General features: G+C 37.7%; 1 protein-coding gene across 5 annotated transcripts in view; it reads right to left on the minus strand.

Annotated features, from left to right (window-relative positions):
* Positions 1 to 14,818: 14,818 nt before the first annotated feature.
* PPP3CA (protein phosphatase 3 catalytic subunit alpha) overlaps positions 14,819 to 24,420 on the minus strand; it is a 309,010-nt gene continuing 299,408 nt past the window's right edge. For 4 of the 5 annotated variants that reach the window (XM_072810314.1, XM_072810318.1, XM_072810316.1 and 1 more), the window contains 3 exons: positions 23,477 to 23,574; positions 20,599 to 20,628; positions 14,819 to 17,442 (listed from right to left, as the gene is read on the minus strand). In XM_072810314.1, coding sequence (XP_072666415.1) covers positions 17,246 to 17,442; positions 20,599 to 20,628; positions 23,477 to 23,574 — 325 coding nt within the window. In that variant the 3' untranslated portion in view covers positions 14,819 to 17,245. The remainder of the gene's footprint in view (positions 17,443 to 20,598; positions 20,629 to 23,476; positions 23,575 to 24,420) is intronic. The other variant, XM_072810315.1, reaches the window with a different exon arrangement.

The following is a 24,420-nucleotide window of genomic DNA, read 5'->3' on the forward strand; positions in this document are numbered from 1 at the left end:
TATGCTTCAGATTAAGCTTCTTACATATACAGATTTGTAATTTTCATCAAAGTTTGAATTTTTTAAACCATTCTTCTTAAAATATTTTTATTGTTCTCCATTCCTTGTAGACTCTAATTATGTATATGTTGAGTCTCTTGAGTTATCCTACAGTTCACAGATTATTTTTGCATTTTCTTTTCCAAGTTATTTAATTTGGGGTAGTTTCTATTATTATGACTTCAATATAACTAATCTTTTCTTCTGTAATATGTCATCTGCTACTAATTCCATTCAGTATATATATTTTTTTCATCTCACACACTGTGTTGCCATTTGAGCTTTGATTTGAGTCTTTTTTTATTTACATCTTCAATGTCTCAACTTCACTTTCGAACATCTGGAACCAGGACCAGAACTAGAGTCAGATGTGAGATGTGTCTGGGCACAAAGTTTAAGAAGACATTCACACTCTCAAGGATGTGTGCATATTGACCTCGTCATTTGAAATACAATTGTAACAACTTTGTTAGTGACTTCATCAGCTAATGCTGTGGCAGTTCTATATTTGTTTCAATTGATTGATTCCTCTCTGTGGGTCATAGAAAAATCTAGAAGGTTATATAGCTAAACCTGCTTATCTTTTCTGGGCTTTAATATTTCTTGATTTATTTTTTAAATCACATTTATTCACACTTCCTAACTGATTTCATCAATCCCACATTTTCACGTAGTTATATATAATGTAATGTTTGCTGGCACTTAATTTTGAAAGAAATATCTTAAACTTACAGAAAAGTTGTAAAAATAATAGACTCCCAAATAGCCTTCCCCTTCATTGACAAGTTCATAACATTTTGTTAAGTTGTAAACATTATTTTGAAATACTTTAACCACACTGGCCCTTATATATAAGATATCATGTATCTGTGAACTTGGGCTCAGATGTATGAGGGTGAATATTACCCTCATCTAACACCACTCAACGGCAAATACTTGCTACTGGCTAGAAAGCATCCAGGGTAACCAAATGGAATGATGAAAGTAAACTCATCACTAGGATTCAGGGGGAGAATGGCGTTATGCTGTGCCGGTGAGGAGTTAGGATGCACTACTCAAATACAAATGGAAGCATAACTCCTGTAGATAAAAACAATCCCTGCATATTCCTTTGGCAAAGTCCGTCTGTTTGCTTCTATTTGAAGATCTTGCCTATGTGTTTTCTTTATCATAGTGTCAATTCGTCTTCAAACAACACAAGCCATGGGACTGTGGGGCTAAAGCAGGGAGAAAAGAAAGCCATAAGGACCAGAATATTTGATTTGGATGTTGCCAGGGTATTTTCCAAGTTGGGAATGACTAATGGAGAGAAATGATTTGGGGGGTTGGATCTCATCCTCAGAACAATTTTATAAGATCAGTTGAGCAGATTTACATTCTGCTGATTTTTTTCTCTCTTGGAGACTTGAATCATGATGCTTTTTGTTCAGCATCAGGAAGGGCAATATTAGATGCCATTTGTAGTTGACGCCCTTGGCCCTCACTCACAGCCCGTCAACCCTGCTTTTCTGCTTCCAGCGGTTTACTGGACAGTTCCTGTTGCTCGTAGATTCACCTGAGTGTCAGCCCCCAAGTGAACAGGCCTCCGCATTTTGCCCCATGTCCTTCTTAGACAGAGCACCAACTCCTTTGGCCCATATGCAAACACACAGCAAGTGTATGGGGAAAGTCCAGGCCCTGGGGAGCAGCCCTCACACAGTGGGAGTGGTGGATGAGTGGTGGATGAGTACTCCCAGCTCTGGGCTCTCAGGGAGGCCGCTCTTGGAGGCGTTGTGCACTTCTCATGTGCGACTTTGTAGGATCAAGCGAGCCTGGTCCATGTTAGGGACCTTTCAGTCCCTCTCTCTCTGCTCCCTCATTCCTGTGCCCAAGCTAAACTGCCAGAACCCTAAGCTTTATCTCAGGCTCTGCTTTTGGGAAATCTAACCTAAAGCCCCACTTACTTCTTTGATATATTTATTGAAGGCAACTGGACTTAACTCTGCTTGTTTTACTAAATGTCCCTAACAGCAAAAACAATGCCTATTTCGCCCACCACTTTATCCCCAGAGCTCAGCATGATCACTTGAGTCCAGAAATCCCTGGCAAAAAAACCTAAATTCGTTAAAAGGAGGCAGAAGTAAATTCATTCCTTCTTCGTAATTTTTTTAAAAAACATACTGCTTTTGGAATTGCATAAATAGCACTCAAGAATCCTTTCTTGGATTCTTTGTTTGGTTTTATAACTATCTGCAAGACTAAAAAAAAATTAAAAAAAAATCAATAGCCGGGAGCAATTTGTCAGATGATCCATTAAATATTCATTAAAACTCATTAAAATCTAATAGTTCCTTTATGCTTAGAGTCTTTTAAGACATTTAGTAAGATCATATCCCGCTATGTCTGCATAGAAACTGCATGGAGACACCGTAGCTTAGGTGAAGTGCTCTTACTCTGGGATCCCTTGATGGCTTGTCCTATTGGAATACCAGTCATGCCAGGCAATACACATTTTGTCTCACTTGGTTGTCTGCCTCCCTGTTAAACGATATGTACTCTGAGGATGGGCACTATGGTGAAATTCTTTACTCCGTGGCCCAGGGAGCTTGGATCCAGCCCTGGAACTTGGTAGATCAAAATTGTTATTCACTTTTCTTCCTCTGCTCCTGATGGAGGACAGGATAAGATGGGAGAATGGAGTGGGAGAGGAGCAGAGAGGAAGGGAGGGGATGAAGGGGAAAGAGAGGGTAGAAAAAGGGTGGCAGGGGAGAGGTCAGGAGTGGAGGGAGAGGAGGGGACCAGAGGGCAGCAAAGGGGAGAGGTAGGGACAGGGAGTGAAGAAGACTACTGGAGAGTAGCCTGTCATTGAGCAATATCTGCCTATCACTGCTGAATATGAATGTGACATAGAAAATTTTTTCTGAGCTAAAGGAAACTATTCTCAAAACTGAACAAAATCATTATTTTTAAGAATAGGTAGAGTATATGCATGAAGATGTCTTAATAAGCCTTTAACTGCCTCCTTGCTTTGCCTACAGCCTGAATATTTAGCTAGTATGCTTAGTATGTTTACATAGACATCTCACTTATATTTATAAATATATCTGTGGAAATATTTCTGTTCTGTTCTCTGTTTTACACCACAAGAATGTAAAACAGTGTATTTTCATTTTGGTTCAGAAAACATAATTTTGCTAAACCAGTTAGTTGGAGGGTTCGTGAGGCAATTCCCAATCCTAACCCAGAAATCACTATGAGCTAGTTAATGTCCGGACTATATCATCTTCCATGTCTAACCTAGTTTTTCCTAAACTCTGATGAAGACATTCTTTCCTCCGTTGTCTCCCATTCCCTTCCATTTAAAATGTCCTGAGGGCTCTTGACTATTGCTTCAGTTTTGGTCCAAGTGAAGTGGGAGAGCTTGGTTCTTATCTCACGGAGTCGAAGAATTAATCTCGTGGACAAAAGAGTGAGTCAAGTGATAGAAGTTTATTAAGCAAGGATACAGAACAAAGCTCTCAGGAGTGAGGTGGGTGCTGACAGGATGGTCAACGTGGGCCTCCATTGACAATCTTTTATTTAGAACTGACCAGGGAGCTTGTGGCTTTATCATTTTGGTAGTGTGTTGGTTTGAGTAAGGACTGGTGATAATATCTTCGATGGCTTGTTTTTGGGTGTGGTTATTCTTTCTTGGTCACAGACAACTGTCATAAAAAAGACACGGCAAGGTGGTCTGGTCTGTTCCCTTCTTTTTGGTTTCCCTACACCTCAGCATTTTGGGGATTTCTGTGAGCCTGATCACATAGCCCCATATCAATCTCTCCCTCCTAGCCTCGCCTGTTGCTTACTTGCAAGAACCATAGACATCCTACAGATTCTTTTCTCAGGTATTAGGCTAGGGATTCAACTGTGCTTATTTTTCATTGAACTCAGAAGGCAAAGTCTCTGGGTAACTTTTCTTGTAAAATCAGAAGTTGATAATCCCAGGGTGGTGAGATCGAGCCCTGGGTCAAGCTCCACACTCAGCATGGACTCTGCTTAGGACTGTCTCTCTCCCTCTCCCTCTGTCCCTCCACCTGCTCCGTGTGTGCGCATGCGCACGTGATCTCTCTCTCTCTCTCTCTCTCCTCCCCCCACCAAATAAATAAATACATACATACATACATACATAATAAATAAATTAAATTATTAAGAGAAAGAAATGTGGCTTCTGACTTTGCTAGAAATCTGCCAAGAATTCACTCACTACTCTTCCCATTTCAGTTTCCAAGGAAGTACTCTACCTTGCTTCCAGTATTTGCTTGCCCCAGTATCTTCCTCAGAAAGGTGAGATTAAATGGCAAAGTCTTAGAGCTAGAGTCCCATTTTGACTTAGACTTTGAGTCTTAGAGCTAGAGTCTCATTTTCATTATTGCTTTGAGTATCTTCAGATAACTGAGACGGCAAACTTTTCTTAGAATTTGAAAGGGGCCCATCATAGTTGTGTGAGCCAGTCTGCCTTCTTAAGGGACTTGAGTTTGTGATTGTACCTGATACTACTGTAGGCAAAACGTTGAGCTATGTTTAATAGCAGAAATGTAGGTATGAATTTATGAATATTATAAAGAACTCAAAAACTGGAATGACAAAAGAACACAATATTATGGCAGCTTAAAGGTTGCAAACAGGTAACATATAGAAGGTGTGAGTCTGGAGGGTATGTGACCTGTAAAGACTGGACGTGGCCGAGTCACGGGAAAGAGTGCGTGGAAGCAGTCCAAGGAAGCTGAGGAGCTCAATGGAGAACCTAGGAGGAAATAAAAACATTAGGTATGGGAGAAGCATATAGGAATAGGAACAATTAATACTGTTTTCAGGTGACTTCCTAAGTGCAGTAAGGGCATTGATTTTTTTTTTTTTTTTCATTCTCTTTTTTAAGAACCAACAAGCTTGTGGAAATTGCCTTAATCTCTGGTTGTAAAACAAGTCACAGACGAAGAATTAGATTTATGTGCTAAATTAAACACAGCAACATCCCACCATTTTTTTCAGGTGGTGTATCTGTTGACCCAAGGGTCTTAATTTACACACAATACCACTCCTTGGGAAAAGTCTTGGCAAAGGAAGTTAAAAACTTTGGTTTTGAATATAATTAACTACCTTCTAAGCTGTTTCCCAAAGCATCAGTTTTGCCTTAGGGCTTGAGAGGGTTTGCCTTAGGGTCTGGGAGGGTTTAAAGTGGTAATGTTCCCTACAAGAGAAAAAAAAAATATTGGAAAAGGAATTAAAAGTAAGGGAAAAGAAGAGTTTTGGCACAGATGGCCTGGTTTGTAATGGGAAAAGAGGTCAGGAGTAATATAGCATTCCATTTCATTTCAAAGATGAAAAATACCTACATATTGGCAGAAAAAGTCTGTTCTTCTGATTCAGCCATGGAGGTCAGGTCAAAACTTTATCTTTTAAAGAAATAGATCATGTAATTGGTTGTTGAAAGTAATTGAAAGTTGGCACAATTGGAGAACCATTTCCCCAGAAGACTCACCCCTTTTAAATTGAGCAAATGTCAGAACCAGACATTAAAAGGCTAATGTTTGTCTTCTAATTCTCAAAGACTTTATTGTGTGTGTTTCCTGTGGACTTGTGTACACGAACTTTTCTAGGTTTATGTAAACGGTTCATACCAGGCAGCCTCAGACCACTGATCCCTTAAATGGAAGCAGCATTTCAGAAATTATTAGTGGACTTGAAATAGGAGGAATGGTTAGAACAGTGATTTGTAACTCTTTCAGACCCGACACCCTTTTTATATAACAAGTATTCTTTGTGTCTTAGTATTCGACTTTTGTTAATTTTTTTAAACAAACACGTTAAGCATAACACAAATAAGGGTCTTAATCTCATCCAGTCCCATTTTTTTCTTAGGTTAAAAAAATTATATCTACATATGGGTGATGGAATGGTCAATGAAGAATATTTGCATAGGTACCATCTTGAGATTTTCAGAAAAATATCACTATTATGACATTAACAATGTTTTGGGGGAAATAAAAGGATTTTGTTATTTTTGAGTTTTGATCTTTCTCTTTTAAATATCTAATTAAAACATGTACAGGGCTTTAAAAATTCAAATACTGCTAAAATGCTTTCAACATAAGCAGCATTGCCACTCTGTTTATCTCCCAGCCCTCAATACCTACTCCTTACAGATAACTGTTTTCAACTCATAGCTCTTTATTCTGGTATACATCTCCATATTCATAAATAATATGTTTGTACTATTATTTCTGTTTTGGCTTTATTGAGGTATAATAGATAAATATACTATAATATATTTAAAATGTACATCGTGATGAATTGATATATACTATATATATGTAGTAAAATGATTCCCCCATCTAGTTAATTAATACACTCATTACCTTACAAATTTATTTTTTCTTGTGTGTGTGAACATTTAAGTCCTACTCTTTTACAAATTTTCAATTTTATAATACAGTGTTATGAACTGTAGTCACCATGTTGCACATTAAATCCTCAGGTTTTATTCATTTTAAAATATTATTCATCTTATTTATTTAAAAAAATTGTAACTATGTGGGGTGAGGATTGTAACTCTGTGTAGTCATGGTTGGTAACTTATTGTGGTGATCATTTTATATATATGCTTACATCAAATTATTATGCTGTACACTTAAATGCAACGTTGAATGTCAATGATATCTCAATGAAAAAAATGAAGGTTTTGTTCATTTAAAAAATTATTTTACATACAGTAAAATTACCTTCTGTTTTGATGTACAGTTCTGAGTCTTAGTACACATATAGATTCACATAAGTACCACCACCATCAAGTCAAAAAACAGCTCTAACACACCAAAAAAAAAAAAAAAAAAATCCCCTCATCTTGAGCCTGTTCTTACCCCAACTCTAACCTCTGACAACCAGTGATCTAGCTGTAACCTGTCATAGCAGCTTGGCCTTCTCCAGAATGTCACATGAATAGAATCACACTGCATGTAATTTTTGGAGACTGGCTTCTGTGCGGGGGGTCAATTCTTCACTGCATTTTTACACATCTTGTGACAGCTTTTATTCCAGACTATTTTTGAGGTCCTTTGCTATGATCATTTCAAGGCTGTTTGCTAAAATGGAGATAGCTATTCTCTCTGAGGGAGAGGGCAAGTTCATTTACTGACCAGGATTGTAATGATTATAAGGCAAACTTGGGTAGGACTGCTTAAGCTTCCTTTATAAGACTGAGTTTTTTAAACTGTGACAAAAATCCATGCCCTCCCCTCTTTTTTTTTTTTTAACCTGGACCTGTCTGTGCATCCATGGGTTAGGACCTGGGGGAACTGATTTGAACATGCAGCCTATGCTGGTTGCTGTGCTGTGCTGTGGGTAATAAAGGTCTTTGTCTCTTATCTAGGAGTCTCCTGTCTTCTGTTCCCACCTATGAAACTGTGGCAGGTTGAATTGTTAGGTTGCATGTAGGCTAAGACCTCAGACGCTTCACAATTTTTGATGCTCCTTCCATTTGGCATGATACATTTGGATTATTATGTTGTTATGTGTACCAGTAGGGCATTAACTTCCTAGGGCTGCCATACCAAAGTACCACGAACTGGGGGGCTTAAAACAATAGAAATTTATTTCCTCTGTTTTTTTTTTTTTTAAGATTTTATTTATTTATTTGACAGAGAGAGAGCAAGAGAGCACAAGCAGGGGGAGCGGCAGAGGGAGAGGGAGAGGGAGAAGCAGGCTTCCCATGGAGCAGGGAGCCAGGTATGGGGCTGGATTCCAGGAACCTTGAGATCACAGCCTGAGCTGAAGGCAAACACTTAACCTCCTGAGCCACCCAGGTGCCCTGATCTCTCAGTTCTTGAGGCTAGAAGTCTGAAGTCAAGGTGTCAGCAAGACCATGTTCCCCCTGAAACTCCTAGAGGAAGTCTTCCTTTCTTCTTCCTAGCTGCTAGTGGTTTGCCAGCAATCTGTAGAGTTCCTTGGCTTGCCGCTGCATACTTTAATCTCTGTCCTAGTCATCATATGGCATTCTCCCAGTGTGTCTCTGTCTTCATATTGCCATTCTCTTATATGGGCACCAGTCACATTGGGTTATGGGTCCATTATGCTTTAATATGACCTCATCTTAATTAATTATATCTGCAACAATCCTATTTCTAAATAGGATCACTTTCTTAGGTACTAAGGATGAGGACTTCAACACATCCTTTGGGCAAGGGGACATGATTTAACCTATAACAAATAGTTTGAGTCTTTTTGTTGCTGAGTACTATTCCGCTAAGCATGAATGTGCCACTATTTGTTTATCTGTTTGCCTGCTGAAGGACATTGGGGTTGTTTCTAAGGTTGTGGTAATTGTGAGTGATGTTATTATAAGCATTTGTAAATATCTAGGAATGAAATTGCTGGATCACATGGTAACTTTATCTGAAATTGTTTAACTTTTTAAGAAACTGTTTTCCAGAGTGGCCATAACATTTTAGATGTCCTTCAGCAGTGTGTGAGAGTTCCAGGTGTTCCACATCCTCAGGAGAAGCTGATACTATCATTTAAAAAACTTTGGCCCTGTGGATGTGCATGTGTCTATGTTACCATTTAAATAGCCAGATAGGGGGATCCCTGGGTGGCTCAGCGGTTTAGTGCCTGCCTTTGGCCCAGGGTGCAATCCTGGAGTCCCGGGATCGAGTCCCATGTCAGGCTCCCGGCATGGAGCCTGCTTCTCCCTCCTCCTGTGTCTCTGCCTCTCTCTCTATCTCTATGTCTATCATAAATAAATAAATAAATAAATAAACAAATCTTTAAAAAAAAAAAAGCCAGATAGTGCTATCCCATTATGACTTTAATTCATATGTCCCTAGCAACTAATGATGTTAAACACACTTTCATGCGTGTATCTGACACCCGTTTAACTTGTTTGGAGTGATTGTTCACATATTTTGCTTATTTTTAGTTAGTTTGTATTTGAAGAGTTTTGTATAATTCTGTACACAAGTCGCTTGATAGAAATGTAATTTGAACACTATTTCTCCCAGACTATGGGTTATGCTTTGTCACATTTTCTTAATAATGCCCTTTGTTAAGTAAAAACACTGTAATTTTGATGAAGTTCAATTTATCATTTTTCTTTTCTTATATAGCTTGTGCTTTTTGATGTCATATGTGTGAAATCTTCACCAAAGTCAATGTCATAAAAATATTCTTTTGTGCTTTCACATAAAGATTTTGTATCTTGTGTTTTAAATTTGAATCTATGATCCATCTTGAGTTAACTTTGCATAAGGTGTAAAGTTGAATTTTTACTTATTTTGCAAGTGGAACTCCAATTATTCCAACATCATTTGCTGAAAAAGTTACCCTTTCTCAGTTAAATTGACTATTCTTAATTGACTATTTGTGTGGGTCTATTTCTGGACTCTATTTTGTTTCATAGATTTATATTTCTATTCTTTCATCAATACCATACTATTTTGATTACTGTAGGTTTACAGTATATTTAAAAATTGAGTGATATAAGCCCTCCAACCTTTACATTGCCCAAACTTGGTTATTCTAGATTATTGTCTTTTCAATATAAATTTTAAAATCAACTTGTCTATATTTACAAGAAAACCTTGCTATGGTTTGATTGGATTACATTAAATCTATAGATTGATTTGAGAAGAATTGATATCTTAAATATATTGAGTTTTCCAATCCACAGACTCAGCATGTCTCTCCATTTATTTAAATCTTCTTTGATTTACTTCAACAGCATCTGATAGTTTTATGATTTTTGCTTTCAGTTGTCATGCATATCTTAAATAACTTAAAATACCAAAAAGTCTATTACTTTAACTCAAATATTTATTACTACTCTTTAAAATTCACTTAGTAAATTTCCCTTTGCTTCTTCTACCAATCATAAATTATTATGTCTTTATCCAATCCTTATTAGGTTCCTGCATAGAAAGATACACCTTACTTTCATGGTTGGTGGGAATGTCAACTGGTACAGCCACTCTGGAAAACTGTGTGGAGATTCCTCAAAGAGTTAAAAATAGATCTGCTCTACGACCCAGCAATTGTACTACTGGGGACTGACCCCAAAGATACAGATGTAGTGAAAAGCCAAGACACCTGCACTCCAATGTTTATAGCAGCAATGTCCATAATAGCCAAACTGTGGAAGGAGCCTTCGTGTCCATCGAAAGATGAATGGATAAGAAGACGTGGTCTATGTATACAATGGAATATTACTCAGCCATTAGAAATGACAAATACCCACCATTTGCTTCGATGTGGATGGAACTGGAGGGTATTATGCTGAGTGAAGTAAGTCAATCAGAGAAGGACAATCATTATATGGTTTCACTCATATGGGGAATATAAAAATATAGTGAAAAGGATTTTAGGGGAAAGGAGAGAAAATGAGTGGGAAAAATTAGGGTGACAAAACATGAGAGACTCCTAACTCTGGGAAACGAACAGGGGGTAGTGGAAGGGGAGGTGGGTGGGGGGATGGGGTGACTGGGTGACGGGCACTGAGGGGGGCACTTGACGGGATGAGCACTGGGTGTTATACTATATGTTGACAAATTGAACTCCAATAAAAATATATGTGTGTGTGTGTGTGTATATACCTTACCTTTGGTTAAGGTGTATCTTTCATATATATATATGAAACCAAAAAAACCTTCATAAGTACTGTGCCTTTTCATTGCTCCTTTAGATTTACTATGGCTCTACAAAGATAGAGGTTATATGACTGTGGTAATAAAGAAATTCAGCTTTGCTTTATTCCTAGGTTACTTTGGTGGTATTTTCCAGTAGGCAGGTGGTGATGTGTTAGGAAGTTACTATAGGATGTATGACAGTCCTTTGCAAGATTGAAGCCAAAAGAAGAATAGTGTGAGAAGAAACATGGAAAGACCTAGGTCACTGATGATAATATTAAGCCACTAAATGAATCCTAGGATCACACAATCCCAGTTGTCCCTGTCAGTAACTGTACATGTCATTATGGTTTGAGCACAATCAGGTATTTGGTTACTTGCAGCTGAAGGACCTCCTGATATGAGTAACTCATGTGGTCTACCATTCTCCTTGTGCACCCCACCCCTCTTACACTTTGACCACAGTGGTTGACAGGTCACTATGTTTCTGGATCCTCTCCTTTGCTCTTATTTTTCTCCCTGGCTGGAGTGCTTTCTGTTCCCCTCCTAAACTTCCTTCCTTTACCAATCCACCTTCATAGGAAGGTTCCAACCAAATGCCACTTTCTCAGGAGATATTTTCTGACTACACATACCTTCCCAATTCCAACCACATTCACACATACATGTTCAGATACATACAATCTTTATTTATTGGAAGTACTCATGCAATGCAGCATGTTGCTGAATGCCACAACAAATCCTGAAGTTTATCGAGTACTTATTTTGTGCCAGTCACCATGATAAGCATTTATTTATTTATTTTCTGCTTTGTCCTTCTTAGTCTCTGTGGAAAGTTTACAAATTAATTACTCTCATTGCCTTCATTTTACCAAAAAACAAATCAGGTTTAAAGAAGCTTAGTAAGTTTCTCAAGGTCACACAGACAGCCACTAAGTAGCAGAGCTATAAAAATTCCAATCTAGGTCTAACTCCAGACTGGAACCGGTGTAGAGAGCATTACACAGAAGTGAGCACATGTGGCACAAAGCATTGCTTTATTTTGACTGCTACTGCAAATCATGAGAGGAGAGACTGTCCTCTCATGCGCCAGTTGATCAAAAGGCAGTCATCCTCTCTGAGGGCCAGAGCTCCCACCTGCTTACTGCCAGCGCTACCCCAGGCTCCAACTGTGGCCATCCCTTCCCTACAAACACGCCTATCCTTGTTAGTCTTTGGCCAGCCCCCACAGAACTGTGATAAATTAATTCTCACACAGATATTAGCAACTGACAATGGTTGTGGTTTCCTTCTCTAATGTAAATTTCTTAATAATGGATTTTTGGAGAAAGTGCGGTTGACCCAAAGAAATGTCTCTCTTGCAGTAAAGCTTCAAGTACATCATGAGATTCTTGAAGGTAAACAGTGTTGAATACACACCCAGGAAGCATTTTTTGAACAAATTTTGGCAAGCTGGTTGTTACAGTGGGAGGGGTGGTATGAAAGAAGCAGTCTTTTCAATATGAAAGCATTTCATTCTCTTTAAGACACATGAGGTTTTTATCGATTCTTCACAGAGAAGTATCCAGATACTTTACCATCCTAATCTCCTCTTCTGGGTGAAATATAAATCTAAAAATGCCACTGCCTTCTCCCCATAATCTGGCCAGTAGCAAATGTTAAGGTTTACCTAAATACTTAAATAACTCCCACATTTTCAGCTAAATTCTATTCATTTAGCAACTGTAAATGAAAATCAAATTCATTAGGCACAATTCTGTGTAGTAACAATGGTAAGCAGTAAAATATTTGTTCACATTAGATCATCTGTTGAATTGGAAATATAGGACTGAATTTTAAATTTACTATAGAAATAAACTAAGACATGGTTTCTCCAACTTTTCTGATCACAAAAATTTTGGTGGATACTTCTTATAATCTAGACTTCACTCTAGACTTTCAGGCTCCAGAAGATACTTACTGAGAATAAGTCAGACATACTGAACTGGGACAAGTGTTTCAGCTGTTGTTCAATAAAGATTTGATACTTGGGGTTCTGGGATAACCCATTTTGTGAGATCATGCTGGAAAAATATTTTTCTTCTCTTTCCTTACCTGTCCTTTGCCCAAAGAACATTATGCCAGGTACCATTAAATGCCGAGGAAAAAAAAAAAGATAACAATTTTCACTGAAGAGTCACACAAAGACAATAGACAATTTTACACAGTGTGTTACATGCTAAAATAGAGGTAGTGCAGGGTTCTATGCATCTAGAGGAGGGAACACCTTGTCTAAATATGCTTTGGTTGATGCAGAATGTTCAGCCCCATGGCAGGATCCCTGTAAACATGGGGTTCTAGGGCACAGTTTGCAAATCAGAGTCTATGCTGTCAGGAGACTGAATAATTGGATATTTAGGCTCCTACTGTTGAAGGATAACTTTGATATTATCTTTGCAGAGAACCCCTTCACTATGTCTAGTATAGCTCCTTCAATGCAGCATCATTCAGGAGATACTTGTGGCACTGAGTGAAGTCTGCCCAGGTTTAAACATTTCCAGGGAAGGGGAGGCACCCACATTCTCCTGTAGTTTACTCTCTGTTAAACAGGCTCATTCATTAGCAACTTCTACTTTATGACAAGTAGGCATCTTTCTGATTTAAACAAAGTCTATGGGAACAACCAACTTAACATTATAGCTACCATGTCAACTTCTGTTCACTTTTCAGGCTTCTGCAATCTTTGTTTAAAACAACTCTCTTCCCTACTGGATTTCTACTCTCCTATATGTCTTCCAATTTGTCAGTGTTGCCTCTTGAAAATGTGATCACCAGAAATACGTACAACAATTCTTTCCCTACTTCTTGCCTCCTGTCACTACACGTGCATTTCTAAAAAAGTGAATTTATCATGAAAGGGCCTCATCAGGGACTTTTCTGGTTAACATTACCATAAAATATATCAAAAGGGAATATCCATGAAACAGAGTAAAAATGGCATTGAAAAGCAGTGTTCAGCCAGACGTTGACTCAATATGTTAACATTTAACATCACAGTGAAAGCTGGTTATGTAGCCATGATTGCCACCTTTTGTGTGTGTATGTATAAAAAATAAGAACCTAGAAAAACAGTGAGAGAACACAGCAAAGGCTCAATGTTTGTTGAATGAATTATGTGGAAAGCCACATAAGAAGAGAAAAATGGACGTATCTTTACTTTGGGGATCTCAGATTTGTCTAACCCAACGGGTCTCCAGTCTTTTTTTTTTTTTTTTTTTTTTTCGGGTCTCCAGTCTTGAGGAAATGTAGGCACCCAGCCAGGGTGCACCCAAAGGTCCCTGCTTCTTAACAGAGTGTGACAAGGGGGATCCAGTGACTGGGATGTGAAGTGGTCAAGGAAAAGTGTAAGACATTTTAGGAAGGCCATTCCCACTGTCCCTCCTGTGGTGCTGCCTTCATGTTCGGGCCCTGGGTTCTAGGCAGAAAGATGGATGTGTACTAAAGTTTACTACTTCACATGAATGTGGTAGGTGGGAGGAGAAATGTTTCAGGACAAGATCACTCTGGGGGCTTTAGCATCAACATGACACTTTCTGGGTTGGTACCATAGGATACTTCCACTTTGACACTCTACCCTAAGGCATGCCATTGTTGATGGATGTCCCCACCCTTCCACTGTTTCCCTCATCATACAAGTTTAGTCTCTGAAGATTTTTCTTTTTCTTAAAAAAATATTTTAAAAGAATAAAAGCAGAGGATTCTTTGGATAAGAAATATTGTTAAGGGTCAGTCAAATCTAGCTTTCACTCCTTCAAAAGCTAGATGACCACTCAGCATGGACTCTGAACCTTGTAAGAGGGAAGTCATCTCAAGGGTGGGTGAAGAAGGGGACAGGAGGCAGTTTCTGTGTGTGTGTGTGTGTGTGTGTGTATTTGTGGGTATAGCCAAAGATTCACTGGCATAAATAACTCAAGAATTCAATAGTTTCATTCAAAGTGAAAGAGAAAGCTCTAATAACTGATGATCTGGCAGTGTTATCCCTTCTGGAGAAATAACTTCAGTTCTACGTTGATTTCTTCGATAGACTGAACAATTAGGCAAAAAATATACAGTATTACTTTCCTAATTACTGACCAGAAAGACCAAGCCATACTCACATCAATTGCTTATTTTAATGTCAAATGTTTATTTCTATGCCATAGTTGCCTCAGCACAATTTGTAAAAGAAAGGAATCCCCAAAAATGAATTTTTTTTTTTTTGGTCAGGATATTTTCTCCGCAGTTATAAGAACGAAAAGAAACACCTCGGTATCAAGAATTACCATTTCTTCCACACCATTCTAATAAGTTGCATCTAAATATTTTCCTTGGATGTCATTTTTTAAGGATGGAAAAATATTCACAGGAAAAAAATGTTTGTATTCATGAAAATAAATTTGGGATCGTCTTTGCCAGAGAATATATCTAGAACATCTTTGTTTTGGTACACTATATCACTAATTGCCATATTTTTATTATTTAATATAACAGGCATACTTTATTACATAAAACAAAGTGCACTGAAAATGAACAATGTTAGAAACAAACTGGAATTTGGTGTATCTTAAATCTTCGGGTGATAAGATACTAGCCGAAGCGCTGGTATACAAATTTCCATATCAATACAAATGCAACTCTCTTCTGGGATGAAAATGCACTTAGCTTAGTTCTGTTTGCTTGAGCAGATAGGGCATCTGATACAACTGAAACAACCTGATAACAATTTTTTTTTTCAATAAAAAGGAATGCTCTGGTTTCTTAACTGGCTCCCACATTGGAGGGAGCCAGAAGATGGCATTTGCTCTTTAAATTGATTTCTCTTGTCTGATTTGAGACACAGATCCACCAAGATTCTTACAGCGGAAGTAGGCACCACACCTCAGATCACCAGGCCCTCAGAGAAGCCTGTGAAATAAGTAAATCTGTGATGCATGGGGTGGGCCCAGCACCTAGAAGACAGCGTGGTGGTTGTGCACAGAAATCCCTTCAGCAGACTCAAGTGAAAGGATGAGAGTTCTTTAAGTTCATGCACATTTTATTGAGTAGTAATATAAAATGCTTTTTCTTTGTCATTGTTACAAGTGCATGCTTTGATTGCCAACATTTCAGAAGTCAAATTACAAAGGCAAGGCTTTAGGCTGTAGTGAATTACTTGGGCACTTATACAATTGTTAAAAAATATGAATGGACTTTTGTTGTTGTTGTTGTTTTCAGAATGAACCAGTTGTAACCCGTAACTGATATACAAAGGGAAAAAAGTGAAAAAAGTACATATTTTGTGGCACATGACAAAACAGAACAAAATAACTAAACCATTATGACATTAACAGTTACCATGCATTTAGAGTTTCACATGTAACTACAAACTTATTTAAAGTTCACAAGGTTTGCTAAACATGCTAACCATCTATATGTGCACTGACAAGCTTATGTTAAAAACTTTTAAGAATACTCTCCCCTTTAGATTTTTTCAAAGCTTTTTTGATTACAAAATTTCAAAGGCATTAAGCATTTTAGAGAATATAAAGTACGCCAGTATACATACATTTCCAGTATATGTCAGACCACTAAGCGCATTACAGTCCCATACAGGCCGATACAGCCATTTTTTTTTTCTTAAAAAACATGCATAGGCAGATTTTTTTTTTTTTTACAGAATATAGATGCTTTATCACTGTACTTAATATGGTGTCTTGTTCACTATACTTAAAAATGCACCACTCATAAATATTTAATTCAGCAAGCCACAACCAAGACTTGATTTATCAACAAAAAAAAAAACCCTAAATACAAACAGCAAAAAAAAAAAAGATAGATGTAATTATTCCAGTTTTTTTAAAACTTAAAGAAAAGATATTCATTGCTAAATTAATAAGATAAGTGTTATACGGAAAGAAGGGCATTCAAGCACACTAAAGAAACCTGAGGTAAGCATAATCTGTACAAAATTAAACTGTCCTTTTTGGCATTTTAACAAATTTGCAACATTCTTTTTTTTTTCTTTTTCTGTTTTTTTTTTAAGACTGCCTAATTCATTTTATAGCCATTGTCTGACAAGAGTAGCAAAACATTATCAATAAATAGTCCTTATTTAGTTTGTACATCATTTTGTTAAAAATGTTTGATGTCATCCATTTTTAGTGCTGCGACTGTAAACGTACAATAGAGTAAGAAATTAGACAAAGTTTTCGTGTCCAGTAACATAATAAAAGACCTTTCATTAACCTATCTAGAAGTCCCCAATGCAGTAGGAAAACATGTTCATTCCCCTAACATTGCAGTATATACTAGCATTAGCTTTCTTTTAAATTTTTTTCCTATAAGCATTTTTAAAAGGCATATCCAAAAGAGGTGTCTAATCACCACCCCCACCAAAATATAGTCTATTATCTCTCTCCCTCTTTTTTAATGATAGTGTAAACTGAATCCAATTCCTGGCCCCCAGAGCAAATAAGCTACCATCAGAGGCAAGAATATCCAACTGCTGATATGCAGCAATCCCCATCATGCCCTGCAGCTCAAAAAAAAAAAAAAAAAAAGTGAACAGGAAGTGGTCACTGAATATTGCTGCTATTACTGCCATTGCTGTCCGTGCCGTTAGTCTCTGAGGTGAGAGCCTTGTTGATGGAGTTAAGGTTGGCATCAGAGGGCATGGCATCTCTGCGAGGTGGCATCCTCTCGTTAATTCGGTCTAAGCCCTTGGCCTCCTCGAAGCTAGTGATCTTATGTTGTGGTGAAAATCCTTTGATAGCTAGACAGAAAATCATTAAAAAAAAAAAAAAAAAAAAAAAAGAAAGAAAAACTAGGTTAGCCAGAGGAAAAACAAAGGGCATAGCTGTTGCATCAGGTGAGGTTAGAGATTTCGCAGTGAGTGAGGGAATCCTTTAGTAGAGAACAGAATGACGGACCTGAACACAACACAACAGACTCCTTACCATACCCGAAGATAACCAAAAGGTTTGAAAACAGCCAATGTCTCTTGCCAACCAAAATGTCCTCTTCAAGTTGGTAAGATGTAAACATCTCCCTGGTTCTTCATGAGAGTTTAGATCAATGAAATCCAAAGTGGGTATATCAAGAGGAAAGTTGCTACCAGGGACAGGTATCTAGACTTAGCATCAGCTGGCCATATCATTAGCATAATTACTGCATCAAACTTCCTAAACTAGACACACCATAATATAGCCTCCTTTTTGCTATTCCACTGTGCTAGTAATGGCAAATTCACTAGTCAGGCAAGGTATGCCTTAAAGTGTAGGAGAGAGCTTTAGAGCAGAAGCTAAAAGGAGCTCTAAAAGGAATGAACTTTGTGGGCATTTCCATGCCATCTCAAAATCCCAGAAAGACTTTCTTGGCAAACAACTCAACGGTTGCATGAAGAAAAAAAAAAAAATTATAAACTCCTGCTTCGCTAACTCAACTTTGGAAGCATGTGGAGTGGGTGACAAGGTAAGAGAAATTCAGAAAAATCAAGATCGGATCACTAAGTAGAAAAACGTTGTTTGCCCTTCTGCAGCATAACAGGCCAAACTGATGTTCATCTGGTATCCATTACTGCCTAAATCAAAGCAAAACTCTTTCTTCGTTGATCGGTACAGATGTAAGTGGTGCTTCAAGAATAAGGGGAAAATGCCTTTCACAACTTTCAGCCAAAATGATAGGATTGGTTTGGGCCCTATTCAGGGAAACCATGGCATTCTCAAGGGGCCATATGGATATTTGATCTTTTTCGTTAACCCTTAGCATGCTGCAGGGATAGAGCAGGCATTTGTGTAAGAAACTTAATGACTTCTTCAGTGGATGCACCAACGAGGGAGCTGAAAACAAAGTACATAATAGGGAACCAATGACAGCAGTTGGCTTTACTTCCTGTGATGTGCAAGCCAGATACTGAAGGGCCAATCCCCAGTGCTGAACTGAGCTGCATCTCCATGGCTGATTAGGGACAATTTCATACTACCTTTATCCTCCCCACCTTATTTGGGGGCGGGGGAAGGAAAGCAGTATCAAGCTGAAACTTTGTCAGCCAGTTCTACCCAAATGTGTGGTGACTTTCATTAGCATGGATGAGATTCTTAAAAGATCTACAACCGTTGCTTCCAAACTCATTAAATGGCGAGACACAGTTTGTTACCCCTCTGCACTGTAAAAGTTAGCAAAATGGTGATTAGTTAGTTGTGAGAGGAAGAAGATGGGGAAATGGGGAAAGACCAAGGCCCAAAGCAAAGCTTCTTAATTCTTCTCTAATTTGGTAACATATTGCAAAATAGAGCTGTCTAATGAGCACCCACCCTGAACACTCAATTATTTTGAGGGACAAAATAATGGCAAAGAGTGGTGTTCTATTCTTATTCTAAACCATTGTGAATATCATTTCATCATAATGAATAAATGCAGAAGTTTGTCAACAAGATAATTTATGAAGTGATTTTACTCATTTAAATGGTAAAAGAGGCAGCTCTAGGTTTTAAAAGCCAATAGGGTGAGAGCATAGAAATTCAAACTCTAGCTGGAACAATGGATATGTCCGGAATGGGGCTCCATCTCTAATCAATTCGCTAACCCTGGTCTGGAAGAATGTGCTCTGCTGTAGTTGCTGGTCAGACAATGGGTATTAGCAATTTACATTGGTAGTATACTTAACACAACACAGAGTCACAGAAACCACAGAAAACAGCCAAACTATCAACAAGAATGCACACTGCAGATTAGAATTTGCCAAGAGGAATAGAGAATTCCCACATAAATAGCAGTTTATTCACTGCTATTTAGGAAGCAGTTGTATTTTCTCTTACAGTGCTATCGTTTCCCCTACCGTATCCAAATCATATGCAAATTCAACAGTCTAAAGTGGCACTTTTACATCTTATCGAAGGACCATATGCACACAATTTAGGGAAAAATAAAAAAAAAAGTGATCTTGCAAGAACAAAATACAACTGAAGAAATTTGTTTTAAAGGGGAATTTCAAATTATTCTTTTTAAAATTTCCAGAGGGCATGTTATGGATAATATTAAAAACTATTTTGATAGGCAGTCCTCTCATAACTATATATTGTTCAAGCACTTGATTCTAAAGTAATTTCTAGAGGGTCAACGCTCTTTTCCTTGAGCAGTGCTAGGGCACAGTGGATGAGGTGGAGTTCTTGATTCCGCCTATAGCACCTAGCACAGTGCCTGATGCAAAGCAGACACTCTGTGAACCATCAATCAGGTGAGGACTGGATATTCACTGTTCTTGTAATGGCCACTGTCACAGCCACTGGGTATTCCTGAACTCTTTATAATATCTTGCTGGTGCTAACTGTCCTACAAATACCAGTAGATTAAAATTTGTAAGACTAGCGTAACTGTTTATCTCATACACAGCTGTCCTCATATTAGAATATTTTTTAGAGACATAAATTAATGTTGAACTACAACAAAGCACTATTCAAATGAACGCTTTTTTTTGCTAGAAACTTCTGAAGACTATAATTAATAAAGCTATTTTTCTTCTCTTCTCGTCAGTGCTGACTGAAAATAATTTGAGGGAGGGACATGGTTCAGCTCAAAGAATATTACTTTATGTGATATTTGTCAAAACAGCTGCCATTACCCCCACCCCACATCGTTCAAGATATATAATCCTTTGGTTTTCTGTGACTATCCTAGGTTCGCTGTGTACAAAGTCAAACATAGCTTTAAGGGAAAAAAAATACAAACAAACAAACCATAAAAGGACATTTTCCCCTTTAAAGCAAGAACATTTTGGTTAATACTGAGCCACAACTGTTAGCCCAACACCCACACACTCTGTACAAGCTACAGCAAAAAAAAAAAAATAATAATAAATAAAAAATATGAATACACCCAGCAGAGCCCTTATCTGTTGCAGGTACAACAGAAAGGGGACTGGCCAATTTACCTTCATCAGCCTCAATAGCCTCAACAGTAGCTGAAGAGAAGAAAGGGGGTGCAAAATGAATGAGAAAAATGAGCAGAGGATTTTTAACTCTAAGAACAAATCAGTGACGATCAAGGGAGCTCAGAGAATTAATGTTCCTGTAAGTGCTGGATTCTGGCACAGACAACAAAACAGAAATGGTAAAAGGCAACAAAGGGGAAAAAAAAACAACAAAAATGAGAAGTTTATTTCATGAGCTGTACACACCTGAGTGAACTAGTTTTTGTTCATGACAGAAATGACAAAATGGTCAACTCTTTATGAAAACAGGAGAGTTTTCTTTTATTTTGATTGAATCAATGAGAATAGGTCCATCTAAAATGTACACCTGACACAGACAAGATAATACAACCACCACTATGCTTGGCGATTGCTGATTTTAAAATGCCAGACAAAATGGCAAGAACTTGAGGCAGTGGTGTAATGTCAATGGGATAATTCACACTGTTAAATATTAAATAGTGTGATTCCTAGTGCAGTGGAAAAGTGGAGTGTGTGTATTTGTGTACAAGTCCAGAGGAAGAATAAAATCAATGCGTCTGAGTTGATAGTGTATGTAACTCTTTAAAGACAAACACAAAGCTTGTCTGGAGTGGTGAGGGACAAGCGGAAAAGATGGGCAATTGTATGTATAGTCTGGACTTCCTTTGCCAGGCAACCCAATTTAAAGTCAGTTCTCCTTACTGGAACATCATCTGTGGAAGGGAAATTCTTGAAATGCTATAATCAAGTGGTAACATGTCAGTTGCAGTGATAATTCTATCAGCATTTTAAAGAAGAGGCAGTCTAAATATTGAAACCTCAGCATATTTCAGAGGCATCACTTTAAAAGTCCATTGCTTTCTCAGCAAATTTTATAATAAGGTTAGGGTCTATAGTCTCAGTAATACAGATGTACAAGTCTTTCCATGTTATTAAGGCTAGCTGATATTTCCCTAATTAAGGCCTAAAATGTAAAACTTCTCTGTAACTCCAAAATGTTTAATATTAAAATTCTACCCCTTGACTCTAATTTGCGTATTTCTTATAATTTAAGGTTTTAAAACTAGAGCAACTGCCAAATGTGCACTATAATTTCCTTACAGTGCATTCTAAATTCCTTATGATAAAAATGTAAAATGTTTACTACCATGGAGAAAAGCTCAACAGTAAAGTTTAAGCAGTTTCTTCCTTTTGACAATTTGAAATCCAGACAGTGGATTTTGAAATTGTTTTAATGTATGTGGTTTAAAATATATCCTGAGTTTTCAAGTTCCAACCCTTACATCTGTTACGCGTGTATGCATTTATGTGTGTGAGAGTTCAACACAGAATAACACAAAGCAATGGATTTAACATAAAATAACACAAAAGAAAACGAATAACCTAAGTTAAGATACAGGTGAAAATTTAGAAACAAAACAAAGAATTTCAAGAACTTAAATAACTGAAGTTCAAAAGTAAAGCAACAATCTGGAACCACACCAGCACCAATGAGTCAGAAATATGCACTGCCCATTATTAAATTTATCCTTCCAAAGCAAATGTGGCCCATAGTTTCTGATAATACACTCACTGTACCTTAAAATGCTTATCAGAAACTATGCAGATTGCAGTCAATTAGGTAGTTGTGCATTTTCTGCATATAAATGATCCATTTATGTTAATTTTTTTAGAGAGCATGTTTATTTTGGTGGGGGAAATTTTGTTTTTTGAAGTTGTTAAAATAATTTTTAGCTATAAATTCAAGGAGAAATTTACCTCTATGTATATTACTATCATCATTTACAAATTTGTGTCTTTTTGTGGAAGCCAGAGACGTTAACTTGGGGATAAATTCATAGGAAAATTATAGTGACATTGAGCATGATTCTCTACATAGGTGTGTATAAATCATGTAACCATAAGAATATCAGAATCTTCTAGATTGAGGGATAGAGAAGGAATAAAGAACACAAAAAAAGATTCAGGGAAAGATATGGGAAAATAAGCAAGAGGCTGCGATTAGTTTTCAAAATGTTATAGAGGATTTTTGTTTTCTTGATTTTTATTCATTGATTTAGTTAAAGTCTAATCTAATAGCAAATTTTCATAATGTATTATTAAAATTGGTCTCTAATTAATGATAGTTAAAATAGCAAGATAAAATCAAGTGCTAGATAGCCAGATGTTGCCAGTGGCCTCTCTACAGATACAGAAACTTCCATCATCACAAAAAATTCTAATAGATAACACCTGTCCAGAAAGCTATACATTTTAATTAAAAAAAAAATCTTTAACAGAAATGTTTTCATTCTTTTTCAAAAATGAAATGGGGTTCTACTCAGTCTTTTATTTTCTGGATGGAGGAATCAGAGAAAAGACACATAGGACTCCCAATTTCTATTCAAGTAGATCATGAAGTCACTCTTTTTACGCTCTCCATTCTCCACTAACATCTAGACTTAACGGAAGCATATTTCCGCGTGTGTTTATTTTTTTCAATCAAATAGATAACCAGAACATTGAGCAAAAATGTAATTAAAAAGTCATTTTTAGCAACAGAATGGCTCCAAGCTGTTAAAGCTATCATGGGTATGTCCATCCTAGGTGAGTTGTCTCATGGCCAGGCCTGAGTAGGCAGTTAATGGGGGGAGATTGGTGGGGTGGGCAGTGGGTGGAGACTGCAGTCCAGTGAAGAGGGCATATTTTGTCGAACTGATGTGGGGTTTCAGCCCTGCTTCCTACTGAGCAGAGCAGAAGACCAAGGCCAAGCTTACATGGATGAATAAATCAGTGCCCTACAGCCACCTGGGCCTGAGCTGCCCTGCCCCCCCGCCCCCCCCTCCCCGCACACAGTCATATCCCCAGGTCTGCTTACCGCTCTGCAGTGTCTGCTTCCCTCCAGAAAGTACTCCGCTGGGGAGCATACCCGTGGGGGTCAAGCCTTTCAGTGTCAGCACACTCTCACTCTCTTCTCTGGAAAGGCACAAGGGAAGGGATAACAGTGGCTTTTAGGTTCTTTCCAAAAAAGGGGAAAAATGTGTATCAGAACTCACATTTACCTCTGTTGAGGCTCTCTGGATTTTATTTTACTTAAAACATAATGTGCTCTTATACATTCATAGAAAACTAATATGTCGATGAATAGCTGCCACGACTGTGTCCACTGACACACTTGTGCAGGGTCAGCCTCTTCTGAGTCCCGAAGATACAGAAAACAATTCACATTTTGTAAGGAGGCATTGCCATACAGAGCCTTTGGTGGGCATCCTCTGTGACACCAATAAATATGTTAAAAATGAGCCCTGGAGAGTGCTGATGTAAGTTTTCCAGCCAAGGCATAGTAGAAATAAGTGGAACTTATTTCTCTTGGGAGAGAAAACCAAAGAGTATGTATGAGAGATGTAAAAAAAAAAAAAGAAAAAAAAGAAAAAAAAGAAAAGAAAAGAAAGAAAACTGTACGGTTTATGGATTAGGGGGCTAGAAGTTACATTCGGGGGGAGGGGGGCTCTTAAGTAATTTTGACATCACATGATAAGAAGACAAATGATGACAACCAGCCAGGAAAGCAACTAGTCACATTTCCCATCTTTTCTTTTCAGCAGTGCTTCCCCCCACTGATTTGCAAAAATCACATTATTGTATTACTCATTGTGACAATTGTTTTACAGACTCATGTAAATCATCATTTCAATGACATTTATTAGTTACAGCACTATTTATCACTTTGATTTATTAATAAATAATAATGATTAAATAACCATGAAGTAGGAATAAGCTCATCTCTTTCCACATGGCAGACACTGTAATTCTACGTAACCA

The sequence above is a fragment of the Canis lupus genome, chromosome 33, assembly GCF_048164855.1.
Source record: "Canis lupus baileyi chromosome 33, mCanLup2.hap1, whole genome shotgun sequence".
Classification (NCBI taxonomy): Eukaryota; Metazoa; Chordata; class Mammalia; order Carnivora; family Canidae; genus Canis; species Canis lupus.